The sequence below is a fragment of the Dipodomys merriami genome, unplaced genomic scaffold (genome assembly GCF_024711535.1).
Source record: "Dipodomys merriami isolate MVZ:Mamm:240054 unplaced genomic scaffold, mDipMer1.0.p SCAF_7, whole genome shotgun sequence".
NCBI classification, from domain to species: domain Eukaryota; kingdom Metazoa; phylum Chordata; class Mammalia; order Rodentia; family Heteromyidae; genus Dipodomys; species Dipodomys merriami.
In genome coordinates this window covers 54425792-54446607 of record NW_027206290.1, presented here as the reverse complement: position 1 = coordinate 54446607, position 20816 = coordinate 54425792, and the positions used below count along the sequence as shown (strand labels likewise).

The following is a 20816-nucleotide window of genomic DNA, read 5'->3' as shown; positions in this document are numbered from 1 at the left end:
AGGAAAGAACCTTTAAACATGAGGAATTCTCTTAAATTATCATTATTTTTGACCATGTCAGTGAATGATGTTTCAATTCTTTAAAGTTACCTCAATAAGCTATTAATAAGAAAAATGTTGACTCCTCCAAATTTTTTCCTGCTGTAACTTTCCCTGGATTCATAGGTGGAGGGAATAGAGAGAGGATGGGTGGGTATAAGGACAGATGGATGAATACATGGATGGACTGATGGGTAAGTGAATGGACTAGTGGATGGATGGGTGGATGGATGGATGGATGGATGGATGGATGGATGGATGGATGGATGGATGGATGGATGGATGGATGGATGGATGGATAGATGGACTGATGAGTGAGTGGATGGAGTGATGTGTGTGTGAGTGGGTGGATGGATGGATGAATGAACGGATAGAAGTGATATGAAAACAGAAAGAAGAGAACAGGAGGAAGAATGAATAAATGCCTATTTCTGACATCAATGCTGATTTCTTTTACCTTTTACATTTCCCTAGCCAATTTCCACCGCAAAGCGTCAGTGATTATGGTGGATGAGCTGCTGTCAGCCTACCCACACCAGCTTTCTTTCTCTGAGGCTGGACTTCGAATCATGATCACAAGCCACTTCCCCCCCAAGACCCGGCTCTCGATGGCTAGCCGCATGTTAATCAATGAGGTATCTGGAAAAGCATGGCCTATCTGCTTGACAGGGGTGGGAAACAGAGAGAAGGAGAGAAAACTTCCTGATTTGAAAGAAGTATCTGACTCAAAATTTAACTTAATAATATCCCTCAGCCCTTTTCCAACATCTTAGCTCACTGGCCAGAATTGTAAGTTGCTCCTTACTCTTCCCTCTATTGAAAGATATAATCTAGCTCTGAGTTATATAGCAAAACTCCCCTACCTCTTCCTTCCCTCCTCTTTCTTCCTTCCTTCCTTTCTTTTTTTCCTTTTTTTCTTTCTTTTCCTTCTCTCTCCTCTCTTACTTTTTTCCTTCTTTACCCCTCTTCTCTCCCCTTCTACTCTTCACCCTTTCCTCTCCCTCCATCGTCCCCCCCCACCCCCCCGCCACACCGCCTTTCTTTTTATCCTTGGGCTTGAATTCAGGCCCTAAGCCCTGTCCCTTAGCTTTTATGCTCAAGGACAGTGCTCTACCACTTGATCCACAGCTCCACTTCCAGCTTTGCTGGTGGTGAATTGGAGATAAGAGTCTCTCTCATAGACATTCCTGCCCACACTGGCTTTGAACCACAGTCCTCAGATCTCAGCCTCCTGAGTAGCTAGGATTCCAGGTGTGAGCCACCAGAACCCAGCTACATTTTCATTCTATCCATTTGAGTAAAGTCCCCAATGTGATCTTGAACCAAATTTGTTGCTAAATAAAGTGTACCTTAGGTTAAAGTAATCTAGAGTTTCTGACCTAATTGTCCTTTCTCTGGAATGATGGCCTTATTGATCACACTGGTCTTAATACAGTTCCGTGACTTTCTCACATATGGAATAAGGATTCCTATAATCTAGAGAAGGAAGATAACTCCAATGTGTACACATCAAATAAATGCTGGAGCAGACCCTGGAAGGTTCCTCTAAAGGGATTTACTAATTCCAATGGATTATAAACTCTTTCCTCCTAGAGGGAGCTTGTCTGAATTCATTGTTCAGATGCTTATCATCCCTTTGACTGTGGTAAACATGTCACTTTCTCTTTCCAGAGACAAAGACTGATAAACAGCAGGGCTTATGCCAATGGGGAATCAGAGGTGGCCATTAAAATCCCAATTAAGCATACTGTGGAGAATGGGACAGGACCCAGCAGCGCCCCAGACAGGGGTGTGAATGGAACTCGGAGGGATGATGCTGTTGCTGAAGCTGGTAATGAGACAGAGAATGAGAATGAGGACAATGAGAACAACGAGAATGATGAAGAAGAGGAAGAGGAGGAAGACGATGATGAAGGACCATACACGCCATTCGACCCACCCTGTAAGAGATCCTTTGTCTGGGTTTGGTTGGGGAGTTACTTTGGGCCAATGAATGAATGACTTGAGTTGAATGATTGTTTTACTATTCCATTTTTCTTTTCTTTTCATTTCTTTGTTGTTGTTGTTGTTGGCTTGAACTCGGCCTGGGTACTGTCCCTGAGCTCTTAAGCTCAAGGTAAGTGCTCTACCACTTGAGCCACAGTGCCACTTCCAGTTTTTCTGGTGGTAATTGAAGACAAGAGTCTGGGAAGATGGCTCAGTGGTAGTGTGCTTGCCTTGCATGCATGAGGCCCAGAGTTCGATTCCTCAGCACCACATAAACAGAAAAGCCAGAAGTGGCGCTGTGGCTCAAGTGGTAGAGTGCTAGCCTTGAACAAAAGCAGCTCAGGGACAGTGCCCAGGCCTAGAGTTCAAGCCCCAGGACTGGCCAGATAAAAAAGTCTTATGGACTTTCCTGCCTGGCTTGGTTTTGAACCACGATCCTCAGCCTCCTGAGTAGCTAGAATTACAGGCATGAGCCACCAGTACCCAGCTACTATTCCTTTTTCTTAAAGCCTCTATAGGAACATAAATATTTTTATATGAAGTTTCTACAGTGGGTAGTAAGACTGTTGTAAAGGTCCAAATATGACCAGCAGGGTGGCCCATGATGATAGGTTGGAATTTGAGTTCTGTTCTGATTCATTGTATGAGCTGGGCATAGTGGCTCATGTCTATAATCTCAACAACTTGCAAGGCAGAGATAGGGGAATCACTGTTTGAAGCCAGACCAGGAAAAAAAATAAAATGTTCACAGGACTCTATCTCAACTAGTGCCGTAGATACAGTATAGCACAAACCTATTGACCCAAGCTAGTATGGGAAAGCATAATGTCTGGGTGCTATGACCTGTGCCTAAGGTAAGTGAATTGTGGGCCAGGCATGTACCCAGGCAAGGAGACCCTGTCTCAAAATTAAATAAATAAACAAACACAAAAGAAGGTTGGAGGTAGGGTTTGGTTCAGTGGCAGAAAGCCTGCCTAGCAGGTGGGAAGCACTGAGTTCAGACTCTAATACTATCCCAAGAAAATGTTGTATGGACAGTGATCCCCTCTTAGCTTTTCTGCAGTGACCCTGTGGTGGCAAGACAGCTTGATCCTCCAGGGTAAAAGCATTTCGCAGCCCTCTGCCCATCCCATTACAGCTGGCTGAAGCCTTTCTCCTTGCCAGCACTAGCCCTGGGGATGCAGGCCCAAATCCCCTCCTTCTCATTTCCTATCCCTTACTTCTATTCAGTTCCCTCTTCCCTCCCCCCCTGAACTTGTTATTTCTAGGGCTGGTGCTATGGGAGGAGCAGATCTGGGTGGAAATCTCATCTGCAGGTCCTTAACTAGTGGGACTGGTCAGCAAACCATCCTTGGCACCTTGAAAGGAGGTGAAAGCTCTCAGAACCTGAGTCATCAGGGCTGTGCCTCTCCTCTGATTCCTGGACAGCCTTGTTCTCTACCTTGCTCATAAGTAGAACAGATAGACTAAGCCTGAAGCATTTGCTCTCCTTTTCTAGAAGCTTCTGGTTGTTTCAGGGCACTATCAAATCCCTGGGGTGTAATTAATGTGTGCAGCCTCTTTAGATGTCTGAATTGGTATGAGGACCATCTCTGGAAGGATTTCAGAGCCCATCCTCTAAGGGCGGAAGTGAGAGCAGAGGGTCTGAGGCCACTGTTGGTTTGGGTGGTCTTGCTGTGGCTGCTGAGATGCTCCTCTGTGTGTCTCCAGGAGAGATCAATGAAAACCCTAACCCAAGCCAGACGAGGGTGGCTCACGCCTGTAATCCTAGCTACTCAGGAGGCTGAAATCTGAGGATCATGGCTCAAAGCCAGCACAGGCAGGAAAGTTCTGTGAGATTCTTATCTCCAATTAACTAGCAGAAAACTGGAAATGGCACTGTGGCCCAAGTGGTAGAGCACTCGCTTTGAGTTGAAAAGCTCAGGGACAGTGCCCAGGCCCAGAGTTCAAGCCCCACAACCCACCAAAAAAAAAAAAAATCCTAACCCAAACCACTCACAAGCCCAGTCACTGCTCCTAAGATGGAAACCTGTTTAGTCCTTAACTAGAAAATATCTGTGCAAATTCTTATACTCCAGCCAAATTCCATAACCATCCAGCCAGTTAAATTATAGCTTGTTAGTAGATTATCTTATTGGGGAAAAGTAAAAGTGTACAGTAAATAATTCTCCCTTGTCTATAGCTTTGTTTTCTGTGGTTTCAGTTACTTAGGTCAACTGTGATTAACCACAATCAACCATAGTTTGAAAATGTTAAATAGAAAATTGTGGAAATAAGCTGGGCACCAGTGGCTCATGCCTGTCATCCTAGCTACTAAAGAGGCTGAGATCTGAGGATCGTGGTTTGAAGCCAGCTGGAGCAGGAAAGTCCATGTGATTCTTATCTCCAGTTGGCCACTGGAAAACCAGAAGTGGCTCTGTGGCCCAAAGTGGTAAAGTGCTAGCTGTGAGTGCAAAAGCTCAGGAACAGCACCCAGGCTCTGATTCAAGCCCTACAAAAGAAATAAAAAAGAAAAACTTGTGGGAAAAAAATTGAATTTCTTTCTGAGTAATGTGGCAAACCCTTGTATAATCCTTCTACATCCCACTCAGGATATCAATCATCCCAATATCCAACATGTCCAGGCTGTGAATGCTACTCAGCTGCTGGTCACTTAGTAGACATGGTGACTGTCTTGTATCATTATGTTCAAGTAACCTTTCTTTTACTTAATCATGGCCCTGTAGTGCAAAAGTAGAGGAGATGGCAACTGCATTATAGTATATTGCTACGATCAATCTGTTTCTTGTGTTATTATTGTCTATCTCTTCCTGATTTGTGAATTAAACCTTATCACAGGTATGAATATATGGGAAAGAAGCAGTAGATGTGGAGATCAGTAGTATCCACCAGTTTCTAGCATCCACTGGGATGTGTTGTCCTGGCTTTACCCACTCGCCACCTTTCAGACATGTTTCTTGGTTGTCTTAGTCCTATCAACCAGGTGAAACCCGTCTTAAGGAGTAAATATCCCAACACTTCATTCTTCCCTTACAAGTTGCTCTTACATTTCTTTCCTATTTCTACCTTACCACAAATGTAGCAGTTACAATAAAAATCAACTAATTAGCTCACAGTTTGCAGGTAAGGTCTGAAATATTGCACAATTACTTCTCTCTCCTGTTGAGTTAATCTTTGTAAAAAGGATGAAACTTTCTAAAAGCCTAGGAAGGAATATAATTTTAGAATCAAGTCCTCTGCTATTAAAGCCAAGTCATTCACCGAGGAATATACTAGAATACATGCCCTACACTTCCTGGCATGTGGCTGGGGTGTGGGGAGGAAGCAGGGAGAGAATTCACATCATTCTGGCACATGGGCTCTGTGGAAGGGAGATCTGTGTTCTCCAATCCCTATATTCTTGGGGCTGGGAAGGTGGCTCAGTGGTAGAGCTTGCCTTGCATGCCTGAGGCCCTGGGTTCGATTCCTCAGCACCACATAAGAAAAAAGAAAAAAGCCGGGAGTGGCGCTGTGGCTCAAGTGGTAGAGTGCTAGCCTTGAGCTGAAGAGCTGAGGGACAGTGCCCAGGCCCAGAGTTCAGGCCCCACGACCGGACCCAAAAAAAAAAAATCCAATCCCTATATTCTTGGTGCCTGGAGCAGCATGTGGCACAAAAGACACCCAATAAATATTTGCTTAATGAATGACTAAGCCTGTCCCTTTGGGGCTTTGTTTGTACCAATGGTAGTGAAGCAAAGAGTAAAATAATGTCCAAAATTGCTTCAGACTCAAAGAGGAAAGATAATCATTTTTACTCTTTTGTCCACAGTCAGACATTAGGGCCAGCTAAAATGTGGATTGGCCTTGCTGGACTGCTTTGAATCATTGAAAACATCCCTTTTGGTATCATTTTGGTTTCTTCAAGCAGTTATGTTTCTTAATTATCCTTCAAGACATATTTTAGATAACACTCATCGAATGGCTACCTTTAAGACTGTCATTACAAAGCAGTATTGATGCACCCCTTTAATGACGCTGGGGCTATGCCTTCCAGAGAGAGCAACCTCCCCAGCCCAAATGGAAATATTTGCAAAGAGGGAAAAACTCAGCCCTCATTTGCCCTAACTTAAGCTGCATGCAGCTTTGTCTCCTCATTCCCCTTTGTTCAGCTTTGCAGTTGTGTGTGTGTGTGTGTGTGTGTGTGTGTGTGTGTGTATGTGTGTGTGTGCACGCACATGTGTATGCCTGTGCATCTGTGTGCCTGTGTGTGCTAGGACTTGAGCTCAGAGCCTTAGTGCTTGCTCTCACTTGATTTTTCACTCGTCTGGTGCTCTACCATTTGAGTCACACCTCTACTTCCAGCATTTTTTTGCTAGTTAAACAGAGATAAGAGTCTCGGGGACTTTCCTGCTTCAGCTGGCTTCAAACTGAGATGCTCACATCTCAGCCTCCTGAGTAACTATGAATACATGCATGAGCCCCGACCCCCATCTTCTCTCTTTCTCTCTCCCCCCACTCCTTACCTGGGAGTTCCATTAGGGATCAGCTAGGGAAGGGGATTTCAAGACTCCCCGCGGATAAGTGCCTCTTCTGTCCATTGCAGGATCTAGGAACATGCAGAAATCCAGGATGCACTTGGACTCTAGGGAATCTGACTGTGTTCTAGATCCTGCAGCACGTGAAGCCCCTCACAAGGCGCCCCTCAGAAAGGCTTGCTCTGCAATCTAGTCAGCCTCAAGGAGATCACTGTCTCAAGCCTCGAATTGAACAAGACGCATAGCCCATCTTTCTTAACATTTGTTTTCTTGTCTTTGATCCATCTTTGTTGGGTTCTTAAAAATAACAATTTTCTTTGTTCTAATTAGATTGTTTATAGTAGCAATAATATTAATATTGGCTGAGCTTACCTGAGGCTTCAGAGGACCTGAGTCCTGAAGGAAAGCCTGTGGACAAGGGAAATAGCAAATAAAGATGAGAGGCTGAGGCCAAATCAGGTAGGGTCTCATAGACTATGGTAGAGCAATAAAGTTCTAGTCTGAAGCTAACCAGTGGAAGTTGGTGGAATAGTCTAGAACAGTTTGCTTTTTGAAGCTCTGTCTCTTGCTGCCCTTGGTAAATAGAGGTAGGATAGGCATTGGGGTAGACTCCATAGGAAGCCAAGTCTGTAGCCAGGCCCTGATAGAAAAACTGAGGGAGAGAGGGCTGTGGAGATGACAGAAATGCCCTGAGCAGCTGCCAGGGTTGGGCATGGGGGTGAAAGAAAAGGAAGAAGCAAAAACAACTCCAGAGATTTTTGACTAGAGAATTCTGCAAGCTTCTATTATTCCAGCACCTGTCCAATGATCATTTTGTTTCATTCTCCTGGTGTCACTGTGTCCACATTTCACAGAAGATAAAACTGAGGCTTGAGGAATTTAAGTAACTGAACAACTCAGTTCCTACACAGAATGGGGGCTGGAGCCCCAACTGAGTGAGAGAAAAGCTCCCTCGCCCTCTAGACCACTCTGCCATGTCTGTCTGTGGGAGGCCGGGGTGCCAGCAATGATGTTAGGTAATTTGTCTACGCAGTTTTAGAAAAAAAATAGAGATAAAATAAGATTGGATATTGGTTTAAAATATAATATTAATTTTGTTAAGTCTTGCAGAAAAAGTTCAATTTAAAAAACTTCTTCAAAGTATTATGAAAAAAATACCAACTTTCTCTCTTAATTTTAGTAGCGATCATTTTGGAAAACTATTCCCAGCCTCTTAGAAAGTGAAGTAAACATCTATTGCATGACTCAGCAGTACCCCCAGGTCTTCACCCAAGAAATCAAACCATGTCCACTTTTAATGCCCTGAAAATGACCACAACCAAATGCTCATCCACAAGATAAGCAAATTGTGGCACAGTAGAATGCTACAACGCAACTAAAAAGTAATAATTGGGGAATGTACTAGATGGTTTAATCCATGTCGAGTTGGTGAACCGGAAAAGCTGATCTGTGGTGGTCAGAGTGAGAGTAGACTAGAGAGACACCATGAACTTTCTGAGAGACAGAGATGCGCTGTGTAATAACTGAAATGGGCATGCAAGTATTTCTTTCCAGAGGTTAATTCCCAAGCCAAACTTAAACTGATATACTCCAAATATGAATTTGTGGGTGTCGCTAGTATACAAAATCTCAGGCAAAGGTCCCCTATGCGTGTTAACAGGTCATTGTTGGCAGATCCTTCATCTAGGGAATCGTTAGCGAGCTAACAAGTATGCATTTATAAATCCTTGCCTACTTGGGATGCAGACACTAAGAATGTCCACTAGGTGGCACTGTGTCTACCAGTACTTTATAATTTGGAAAAACTTCCTTTCCAGACTATCCCAAACTGGTGGTCTTCCTAGCTTCCCTCTTCAAGCCCCTTACACATCTGTACACTCCTTCTGTGTCTTCTTTCTTTTCCATTTATAGCATTTGCCACACAATCCCCTGATCTAACTAGCAGGTGGGCAGTGAATAACTTTTTTTAAAATTCTGTTTGTTCTTTGGTGGTGAAAAGCCATTTGAAGACGAGACATACTATATGACTTAGTTCTGGCGCAATGCAGGGGGGTAGCAGAACAAAGAAATGGCTAACTGATTTGTTTTTTGCTTGCTTTTCTTTTTTCCAGCTGGCAAACTGGAAATCATGAAATGGGCATTCACCTGGCCACTGAGTTTCGTCTTATACTTTACTGTCCCCAACTGCAACAAGCCCCGCTGGGAGAAATGGTTCATGGTGACGTTTGCTTCTTCCACGTTGTGGATTGCAGCCTTCTCCTACATGATGGTGTGGATGGTGAGGGCATGGAGGATGGCGGGTGTTGCTAGATCTCTTTCAGAGAAAAGCACACTAAAGTAGAGGAGAATTAGAGCTGAGGCTTCTGCCAGTAACTGTATCCTATCATAAACGGCATAACAAACCAGCCCTAAACTCATTGGCTTAGAACCCCAAGCATTCATTCTGCTCTTACATCTTTGGTTTGAGTAATTTGATTCATCTTAGCTGGGACTAGCAATCCATCTCTGCTTCAAGTTACAGGCTGGTTACATTTGATTCAGGCAACAGATTAGATCCATGTCTATTCTGTTTACTCCTTTTTTCTTTGGGCCAATAGTGACCTGGAAATGTTTCTCTCAGGGTGACTGGAATGCAGGAGGGCAAGTGGAAACACTAGGCGCCCCCTTGAGGCTTCCTTTGGGACTGACTTACCATTACTTTCTCCCACACTCCTGTAGCCAAGCCCACCATTCCTGAGTGGGGAAAACAGGTTCTACCCACCACAGTGGAGGCTCAGCAGGGTCACAGGCAAAGGGCCTGCTGGAAAGTGACGATCTGGGAAGTGATGGTGAATCTCACCCTTCCCCTAGCTTCAAAGTCTTAGTGAAGTACAAACCTAGTTCGTTGCAAGTAGAGTTAGATAGAAATTAAAAGCCATGACAAAACTGTGAAAATTCAATTAACATGCTTGAGTATTGGGCATACTCAAGGAACTAAAAAGAAAAGTTTCTGAAAAGATTATTTTGAAGATAAGAGCAAATTTATACACTTGATACTATATTGAATTCTCACCCCTGGCCTTAGCAGTCATTTTGCTGTTTGGAAGGTCTGATAAGTTGTAAGAAAATGGTTGATGGGAAAGGAAAAAAAACAAAACAGGAGGAGTTAGAAACCTGGACCTCGTGGGGCAATTAGTTCCCCCAACCCTCCATACTCAACCACAAACATCATAATAACACCAAAAGTGCAGCAGGTCACTCCGGGATGAGCCAGAGACCACGATCCTCAGGGACATTACTGAGGGTTAGGAAAGAAAGACATGGTTTGGCCAAGATGCCAGTCATTCCATTTTACAAAGGCTCCTCAGAGCAACAAAATAGAAAGGTCTGTTGCCACCTCTCCTTTCTTCCCTGGAGACTAGAAGTTAGAAGACTGTGGCCACTCCAGGTTAAATTTAGCTCTGAAAGGACATGAAAGACACCCCCTGCCTTGGAAAGGAGTGAGCTAAGTCCCCCAAACGTTTGGACAGGGAAAGAGCAGTCAACGCATTTGGGAGTGAAATCAGCTCTCCTGAGGAGGTGTCTCCTTCAACAGCTGCCCCAGGAGTTACTGTAAGAAAAACATGTTCCGTAAGACAGCTGGTTTGTGCTTCTTGTTATTTTATAGAAAGGGACAATGGTGTCCTAAAATACCCTCAGTAGTTGCATCTTAGAAATCCCTTTTCCTCAGGCCCACCTGCAGGGAAATTGTCTCCTTTTTGCCTTACCTGTCATTTGCTACAGCTCCTTTATCATCTCTCACGCAAATGTGTTCAGCCTCATCAGGAAATCAGGGGGCCACAGTGGGCTCATCTACAGAATGCAATCTCAGGCATACCAGCTTCCTCCCTTTGCCCTAGTTCACACACACACAGAGAGAGAGAGAGAGAGAGAGAGAGAGAGAGAGAGAGAGAGAGAGAGAGAGAGAGAGAGAGAGAGAGAGAGAGAGAGAGAGAGACCAAACCGCTGCCTATCTAGTGAGCCCATCTGGCTGGCTTGGAATGTTTTCTGTCACTTCCCAGTGTGACCTGGGCAGGTGCCTGCCTGGACCTCAGTATCCTCACCTGGGAAATGGGAAAAGCATAACTCATTCCAGATAATTGAGTTACATCAAAGCCAGTCAATCAGTAAGGGCTGTGGCAAAGAAGAGGGATGCTGATCAGCAAGATGACATTGTCACCAGGGAATGGAGGACGGAAAAAGCTGACTGTGGCTTTCTGACAAGACCAGAAAAATGTGTAATCCAGCCCCTTTCTGTATCTTGCTTCTTCCCACAGTAATCTGCCAATGAGCATGCTTAAGTTCCTAGCATCCCAGATTTCCCAGAACCACCCTGAGTTCAAATATTGTGTCCTGCTTCTGTCTGGTCCTTAAAAGTCTAGTACTAGGCGGGTGTCAGTGGTACACACCTATAATCCTAACTACTCAGGAGGCTGAGAGCTGAAGCATGGTAGTTCAGGACCAGCCCAGCAGAAAATCTGAGACCTTTTTTTAAAAATAAACAGCAAAAAGCAAGGCTGGAGGCTTAACTCAAATGGTATAACACCACCCTAGCAAGCACAAGACCCTGAGTCTAAACCTTAGTACGAGCAAAAAAATAATAATAATAATCTAGTCCCTCAGACAACTTATGTCATCTGAAAGGAACAAATATGAAGGGAACTTGAATCTGGCAAGTGTGGATTCTTTTAAGTGTAGCATCTGGTGGTCCACGACCCTTGTCTTAGCCCCAGGATGTTCATTGTCCCCTATGTTGATAGAGCAGAGCTTGCCTCTATCTCCCCAGAGAGATGGTCCAGGTTGGAAGGCTGGCAGGAAGGATTCCCAGGGTCCCTTACCTCAGACCTCCTCCTGCTCCTGCCAGGTCACGATCATTGGTTATACTCTGGGAATTCCTGATGTCATCATGGGAATCACTTTCCTGGCTGCCGGAACCAGTGTGCCTGACTGCATGGCCAGCCTCATCGTTGCCAGACAAGGTGGGACCTCTGGGGATAATAAGAATAAAAAGAAAGAGAGGAAGGGAAGGAGGGATGAATGGGAGGGAAAGAAGGAAAAAAGAAAGAAGAAAGGGAAAGAAAGAGGGAGGGAAGGAGAGAATAAGGGAGAGAGGGAGGAGGAAGGAACTCAAGGAGGGAAGGAGGAAGAGAAGATCTTTCTATGAGAGAGAGAGAGAGAGTCAGGTCAGGCCCATGTGGCAGCTGATGGAGCACAAATGCCATTTAGAAGGAATGGCAAATGGCCTGAGTGCTGAGTTCGTTAAAGGCTTCCTGAGATAAGAACAGGGAAAAACGCCAGAAGGTTCTACCCTTGAAGAAAGCAGGGTGTTTTCCTAGGCAGCACCCACAGGGCCTCGGGTTGCATTGTTGAAAATTGTAATAAATCCAGTGATAGCTAACCTTTTCCAAGTAAGGCATTTTAGGTGTCCCAGCATTTGAACAACTCTGTGAGACAGGACACACATACTTCTATTTCATGGATGACGGAATGAAAGCCTAGAGAGCAGTGAATGCCACATCAAAGGTTTACCCAGATCACACCTCACAACGCCGCAGCTGCTGGAGCTCAGTTTTCAGCATATGACAGACCCTTCTCTCCTTCGAACTGTGCTGCCAGCAGGGCACTGGTGGCTCACACCTGTAATCCTAGCTATTCAGGAGGCTAAGAGCTGACGATTGCAGTTCAAAGCCAGCCTGGGCAGGAAAGTTAATGAGACTCTTATCTCCACTTAACCACCAGAAAACCAGAAGTGGAGCTGTGGCTCAAAGTGGTAGAGTGCAAGTTAGCCTTGAGTGAAAGAGCTCAGGCCTCCTTAGTTCAAGCCCCACATCTGACAATAAAAGGGGGGGCTCCCATCCCCATGTGGATATTTTTGATGACCATACTCACTGTCACTTAGATGCCTGATGGATGCTGGAGACATTTACTTTACATCCGTTCATTGTGCAGCTACAGAATTTACCAGTGTCCTCTAAACATCCTCACAAAACTACTGATTGCATTATCTTGATACTACTCAATTGCTCACAAGAACTGCACTTGGTTCAGAGCAGTCAGAACATGATGCTAAAATGTAAAATACATAAGTTGATAAGCTTTTGAGCCACTGTATAGACTGAGTTTATTCCTTCTAGAAGCATGGCTCAATACCTTCACAGAATATTTCTTTTTTTTTAAAATCACTTATATTGAATCAGTGATCACATTTGAAGTTGAACTTCAATAGTCCCATCAACTGTGTGTTTATGTATTTTACAATCTGTGTCATTTCGTGTATCAGTGTATATAATAGCCCAGCAAAATGGCTTTCCTGCCATCAGACCAAAGACTGGGGAAAGTCCAATGCCCCCCGCCACCCAATCCCGGGATCCCCTCCTCATATAAGTGTCTTCTGGTTCTTGCAGGAATGGGGGACATGGCTGTTTCCAATTCCATTGGGAGCAATGTGTTTGACATCTTAATCGGCCTCGGTCTCCCCTGGGCTCTGCAAACTCTGGCTGTGGATTACGGATCCTATGTAAGTGGTATCCTACATAAAGTTTCCTTAAATCCAGAACCACCTCATCTCAGCTTGTAAGACCCTTGGCCATGGAGACTCTCTTAGGGAGAGGAGATGTGGTGTAGAAATAATAATGTTGAAAAGAAAGCAAATCATTCTTGTCAACATCCTTCCACACATGCTCATGGGACATTTGGAACTCTAGAGCAGAGGCAGGCAACTTTTTTCTATCAAGAACCAATATAGTAAGTATCTTGGTCATTGTTATCATGGGACAGAGAGTCTCAGTCACAGCCACTGACAATACCAATGTGAGAGAAAGCAGCCCCAGAGAGAGCATAGTGGTTTCAAGACAACCTTATTTATACAAACTGAAATTAGAATGCTTTTAATTTTCATGCCATGACATATTATCCTTCATTTGATTTTTTTCAACCATTAAAACCAACAAACTATTAAATCATTCTCTCTTTGGGGTTTTTTTGGAAAGTAGTGCTGGACTTTGAACTCAGAGCCTTATGTGTTCTTGCTAAGACATCATTTTGGACTCTTTCTAACAGAAATTCAGGCACTGGCTTATTCCATCATGTGAGTCTCTCATCCTGGAGTTTTTCTTCTCTAGTTACACCAAAGGCAGAGAAAGATAAGGCATGAATGATAGTACAGATCATCTTTTAGTGAGAATTAGAAGTGGCTTTTGTCCTCTCAGACTCCATTCTTACTGCTGAACCACACCTCTAGCCCTTTTCTTACTTCCTTACTCAGGCATTGCCTGGACTAAATCCATCTATTTTATGAGTTACATCCTAACTGGGATAACTGTGCCCAGCTCCTACCTGGGCTCTCAGAAACTTTCCTACCAAGTCTGGCCACATCCTCCTAGATGCAACTGTTCCAAGTGTCTATGGTTATAGGTGTGAGTGCAAATTGAAGTCACTCTTAAGTCATGATCTGTGTAAAATGAGTTGGTGGGACAGATTTGGTTGCTGAGACACAATTTGCCAGTCCCTACTCTAGTATATTTGGACTTGCTTTATCTCCTTTTGTGTGCCATGATGCATGTTAAGATATACTGAAGAGATGCATCCAGGTTGGCCTCTAAAAAGGTGTCTGTGTTGGTTGGTTCCAGGATTCAAAGGACCCTCCTAAAACTTGTAATCTAAAGAGTGAGACTGTTGTCTCACTTTTGTGAATAGATCCTTGCCAACCAAATTCACAAGAATTTGATGTTATCAAATACTTAAGTACCAGGCAGAGGGGATATTTATTTGGGTAATTTTTTTCTCTATATTTCTGGAGAAAAAATTCTCACGTGGGAGCTATTTTTGGTGTCCCATGAGCATTCTTAAGTGCAGTGACCCACCAGTAACATGCACAGCAATCAATACCAAGTTATGTTCATGGATAAAATTTATTATAGCAAAAGGTGTGGGGTAAAGGCAGCAAAAGCATGAAATACAAAGAGGTCAGGTACAGGATTCCAGTCCCTTCCCTACTGGGTTCTAGCAGTGAACTACAGGGATTTATGTGAGATGTCTGCTTAGAAAAGACTCCTGGAGTCTGAGGCTTTTGGGGGAGCAGTGATCAATTCTTCACTAAGGACAGCTGTAGGAACTGACTCTCAGAGTGCCAGCACAGAGACAGAGTATACTTTATAAAGCTTCCTAGGCAAGCTGGTGAAGCCTGGCCCTTTGCTTCATTTAAATAAAACAGCATCATCAGTCAGTCATGTTCTGAGGTGCTACCTTTTCAGGATTTGCTCTGCCTCCCCCCTGGCCCCAGACTGGAGCTGCATTAACACCTCTGCACAGATGATCAAATACTCTTCAATTTGTTAGACTGGCAGTACTTGCTACTATGTTACAACAACTCCCAGTGTCTTGCTGCTAGAGTAATCCAGCAGTGGTTTCTTCTTCAAACTCTGTGCAGCAGAAGTTACTCTTCCAAAGGACTCTTGCCAACAGAAACTCTGGCATTGGGGCTTATTCCATCTTGCGGATCTATCATCTGGGAGTCCTTCTTCTCTGACTAAACAAAAATCAGAGAAGGAAAAGACATGACAGATTGGATAGATCATGTTTTGCTCAGAGCTAGAATCTGTTTGTCTTCTCTGTCACCATACAATAGTCCAGCTAAGTCATAGTACCCACCTAGACACAAGAAAGAATGAATCATGTAACTGTGGATCACAGACAGGTATCTATGTTACCAGGAAAGGCAGGAGAGGCAGGTGGTAGTGAATGCTAGCAGGCTCTCCAGTCTCATTCATGTGATGGAGAATAGAATCCAAGCAAAAGGAATCTAGCGAGAAACCTTTCCTGCAGCTGTCATATTGGAGCGTTTCTCTCTCTGCCACATAAGCAGAACACTCATGAGCCTAACATGCTGGGTCACATGTGGACCACCTGTCCTTTCTGTTAGTGTGTCTTTCCTGTTCTCAAGCTGAGAGCAGAAGTATTAATTAGTAGTTTAACTATCAATAGTTTAAATATCATTAAACTACTTGTCATTTCGTTATAATAAGAGTTCTTCCAAGGGCTGGGAAGGTGGCTCAATGGAAGAGTACTTGCCTTGCATGCATGAGGCCCTGGGTTCGATTCCTCAGCACCACATAAGCAGAAAAAGCCGGAAGTGGCACTGTGACTCTTAAGTGGTAGAGCACTAGCCTTGAGCTGAAGAGCTGAGGGACAGCGCCCAGGTCCAGAGTTCAGGCTCCACAACCAACAACAACAACAACAACAAAAAAAAAAGTTCTTCCACTGCTGAAAAATCTCTTGAAGTTTATCTACAACTGGATATGTGGACCTTTTTTTAAATCTTGGGGTAAAAGTAACTTGTGCTTTATAAAAGAAAGCTCTGGGGTGGTGCTTGCAAGGAGGAACTTTCTATAATGATGGAAATAGTCTACAGCTGCATTAGCTAACACAGTAGCCAGATACTACACCATGGAAAAGGTGTAGAGTGTAATAATAGAACTGAGGATTAGACCTCCCATTGCATTCGTACAAGCTTTCAGCAAACAGTTCTGTTCATGAGTTAGGGGAACACTAAACATCCACTAAGATGGGGGTATGGATGGCTTCATAATTATGATACCCCTTCAAGACCATACTTTATATAAACAGTTCCATGTTTTTGTGGTTTGAACTCAGGACTATGTGTTTCCTAGGCAGACACTCTCCCACTGAGCTCCACCTCCCACCTGTTTCAAGGCTTTAAGAAGAGACAGAATGTCTCATGAGCGAAGGGTAGAAATGAGAGATTCCTGGTTCCATACTTCAGGCCTCCCTTGTCATCAGTTCAACCCCACCACCCTCCAGCCTGCTTGCCCCACTCTGACAGAAGGCCTGAAGTTAACATGCCCTAGCTTCCTTAGAAAACATGAATGACCCTATGTTAGTATTTAGTCTTCCTGAGCAGTGTAGCCAATAAAGATGCTCCTTCACCTAGCTAAATTCTAGCTCACCTACAACCCACTTCATTTTCCCACTTCCCTCTTAGAAAGTTGTGAAGCAGTAAAACTAACACTTAACTTAATCCCAACTGCTTTTGGTTTCCTCTGTTGATGACTAGAGCACAGTAGCTAAAACACAGACAATGAATGGTTGCTATTATATGACCCAGATCATGAATCAGCAATACATTTTTATCACATTGACTCTTCAGCAAGAGATGTACAGGTAGGACAGGGGATGAGATTCTCTGTGTTAGTCTGGTGGATTACCTGACACAATCAATTTATGAAGAGAGAAGGTTTGTTTGGATACATGGTTCTAGGTTTCTAATCCAAGGTCAGGCCTCTGGTAAGGTCAGGGCATCGTGGTGGGAGCTCATGGCAGGGCACTCTGCTCCCCTTGGGAAGCAGAACATAGAAGAAGAGCAAAGACAAACTAAGTTTCCACAATCCAATCAAGATCAGGTGCTGAAGGACCCATTGGGCCTAATGATCCACAGCAACCCCCAACAGCACCCTCCTGGAACCGAGCCTTCACACATAGTCCTCTAGGATCTCTTGGTTTTTATTTTATTTTTTATTTTAATTTATCTCCTTTTATTTTTGTCAGTCATAGGGCTTGAACTCTGGGCCTGAGTGCTTTCCCTCAGCTCTTCAGCTCAAGGCGAGCGTTCTACCACTTGAGCTACAGCACCACTTCTGGTTTTCTGGGCGTTTATTGGAGATAAGAGTCTCACGGACTTTCCTGCCCAGGCTGGCTTTGAACTGTGATCCATCTCAGATCTCAACCTCCTGAGTAACTAGGATTACAGGCATGAGCCACCAGCGCCGGCTTTTATTTTTTATTGCAGTTACACACATGAAAAGTTATGGAAGGTAAAATCAAAAACTTTAAAAAAACAAAATCAAAGATCATCCTAGAAGCAAACCAAGTCTTCTTGCGACCTTTGAACCTTTCCTGAACATGGATGTCAGGCCTAAAATTCCAGCTCAGTTGATCCACTGTCTATGATAAACAATTCCCTTAGTGGCCTACCCTCATCTCCTCTCTTCTGGCATTCTCCCAACACACTCTAGAGGACAGAAAATTAAACACATTGTCACATCAGTAATTTCTACAGCTATGAAAACACACTTTTTCCAGGTCTCATTAGCTAATCACAGTGTGATATCATGAAGACAAAACTTCAGTCCCTATTAATTGTTTGGCACAAATGTATGCTTTCCATCTGAAGATGACACAATGGGGTCACTGGTCATTCCTCTGAAATTGTACAATAACTACAGCTAGCCCTGTCATGGAAGATCTCCTTCATCCTTGAACTAGAGGGGAAAAGTCAGGGAAACCAGATGTCTGTGACAATAACTATGGCAGCTATGGTGCACAACAATCCTCTTGGGGGAAACTTTGCCTGGGAAGATTCTAGAGAAAGTTAGGTCAAATTGCATTTTCTTCCATATGCTGCTATTTCTGTAGTCAGTGCAGGAAAGATTTTCTTTTTTTTCCATAAATACAAACAACTAATATAGACCTCTCTTTTAAAAACAGAAATTGAGGAATATGATAATCAAAAGTTCATGAGCCCCAGGGGAATGAATAATTCATTTTTATATTGTGGGAGACAGGGGTACAGCTTCATTCTAACGCAAGTAGAATCCAGATGCTCCAGTGCCCTTTGTTTCCTTGACTTTTAAAAATCCAAAGGAGAGTGAAATAAGCCAAGATCAGAGAGACACACGGCACATGGTCTCCCTGATATGTGGATGTTAAATTCAAATGCAGTGAGAAGGACTCAAGAAACAAAGGACCTCTTACTAATTTGTCATAGTGTTTTTAGATGACTCCCTGTTCTTGACCCCACCTATTGTAGATACATGTGTTCATGTGAGGGAAGTGAGGAGGAGGGCACAGAATCAGAGGGAAACGGGTGAAAAAATACAGCAGAGGGAAATGGGTGAAAAAATACAGCAGAGGGGTACCTCAGCTGCACTGGACATTGATGAAAGTGAACTCGGGGTAGTGACGGGAGGGAAGGAATGAGAAAGAGGGATCAGCTTACAGTAGGCAAAAGGAATGAAATGTACGTATCACCCTATTTGGAAGAAATAGTTGAATTGTCAAAGTCCGTAGAGTTCATAAGCTTTATAGACCATGATAATGACAATTCACCTTGTGAAGGTTAAACTGTGTTTGTGACTTTAGCTAGATATCACTATGCCATATTGTGAAGTTTATGTAATATTTACTCCCAATAAGGAAACTTAAAAAAAGAAAAGAAAAGAAAGTCCAAAGAAAAGCCAGGTACCTTTCAAAATTCATGCCTGTAATCCTAGTTACTCAGAAGGGTGAGATGTAAGGATGATGATTCGAAGCCAACCTGGTCAATTGGAGATGAGTATTAGGAAAGTTCATGAGACTCTGATCTCCAATTAATCACCAAAAAGCCAGAATTGGAGCTATGACTCAGATGGCATAGTGCCAGCCTTGAGTGGAAAAGGTAAGAGACAGTGCCCAGGCCCTGAATTCAAACCTTAGTACAAGCACAAAAAGTTTAAGAAATATTTTTCCCAAGAAAAACTAAATATGGTAGCTCACTCCTGTGATCCTATTTGAGAGGCTGAGATTGGGAGGATCATTATTAAAGACCAGCCCAGGCAAAAAGTTCACAAGATCCTATCTCAACCAGTAAAAGCTGGATGCAATGGTGTGCACCCGCCTTCCTAGTACAAAGGAGACTTCAGTAAGACTATTGACATCCAGGATAGTTTAGGCAAATGGCACTTTTTCAAAAACTAATGTGAGTTGCTGGGCACTGGAGGCTCATGCCTGAAATCCTAGCTATTCAGGAAGTTGAGATCTGAGGATTTCAGGTTGAAGCCAACACAGGCAGGAAAGTCTGTGAAGCTCTTATCTCCAATTAACCACTAAAAAAAACCCTAGAAGTGGAACTGTCAGGCAATTGTAAAGCACTAGCCTTGAGAAATAAAGCTAAAGGATGGCACCCGGGTCCTAATTTTAAGCTTCAGGATTAGCGTGCACGTGTGTACGCGTGCACCCCACACACACACACACACACACACATAGACCCCTACATAAACACTCATACAGGCACATCACAAACTAATGAGACAAAAACGGGGCAGGGAGTGGCTCAAATGCTAGAATGCCTGCCTAATAAACATAAGACACTGAATTCAAACTCTAGTTCTATTCAAGGACAAAAAAACACAATTCAAAAGAAAAAAATCTGATTAACGTACTTTTCAATAATATTCACAATTTGAAACTATTAAAATCTGTCATATATTTTGTTGAAATTGTGCGCTCAATAAGCTTCCATTTCATAAGATTGCCCAAAGTGATAGTAACCTTCACTATTTGGAAATTTTCATCCTGAATCAGGACTAGAAGGTAAAGAGGCAATAAACAGTAATGGGCCAACCACTGCGCTGAACAAAGGGAAAGCAGGAGTCAGAAAACCTTGATTTATCCTCAATAGCTAGCTCTCTGCTTGAGAAGACTGTTAATGAAAGAAGAATCTCCAAAAACAGATCACCTCAAGTCTTGCCTTAAAATCTTCAGGAACTGATCTGCTCTAGTGTTATCTAAGAAATGTCCATGAACAGTGCACCCCAAATCAACATGTGGGTGCTGCCCAGCTACAGAGTCATTCCTTACATCCTCTTTCTCCATGTCCCCTTTGCCCCATTACTTAAGAGTATTGGGCATTTTTAGTAACATACCCAGAAGCCCTTTTATTTAGAATAACTCCAAGAAGCTAGAAGGTGGCCAAACATCCAAGTTGTCTCTCTAGGTGGAAAAAGTTTGGAGATTGGTCTTGGTAATAGCATTCAATTTTTTTGGTGTAAAGACTTTCATCCTGGCCAATTCCAATCCACCGGCACGTTATCTTCCTGCAGGTGAGTTAGAAAGAGCAGCACACAATTGCTTTCTAGATCTTGTTTGAAATAGCTCCAACTCTCTGTGGGTAAGAATAGAGATTTTGTTCTTCAGAAAAGGGAAAGCTTGTTCTAGCTGATGGAGTCAGACTTCAGAAACTGACAACTGCATGTGGTGAAGCTTGCCAGGAAAGATGAAAAAGAAAGACAGGGAGACATCAAGACCTGATTTGGTTTACTGATCCACTCCAACAGGCCTTCTATTAGACGTTTCCAGCACAGGATGGGGGAGATACAATCTCTATGCTCAGTAGCGGAGTTTAGGGGAGGCACCAGCACAGAGATTCCAGCACATGGCATTCTGGAAGTGCTCCATTTTGTGGGATTGGCTTTGTGCAAGAGAAGA

The 20816-nt window shown here is 43.5% G+C and overlaps 1 protein-coding gene across 3 annotated transcripts in view; it reads left to right on the top strand.

Annotated features, from left to right (window-relative positions):
* Slc24a3 (solute carrier family 24 member 3) overlaps positions 1–20816 on the top strand; it is a 735644-nt gene that overhangs the window by 700657 nt on the left and 14171 nt on the right. For all 3 annotated transcript variants that reach the window (XM_070006676.1, XM_070006675.1, XM_070006677.1), the window contains 5 exons: positions 514–674; positions 1711–1981; positions 8651–8817; positions 11422–11536; positions 12962–13074. In XM_070006676.1, coding sequence (XP_069862777.1) covers positions 514–674; positions 1711–1981; positions 8651–8817; positions 11422–11536; positions 12962–13074 — 827 coding nt within the window. The remainder of the gene's footprint in view (positions 1–513; positions 675–1710; positions 1982–8650; positions 8818–11421; positions 11537–12961; positions 13075–20816) is intronic.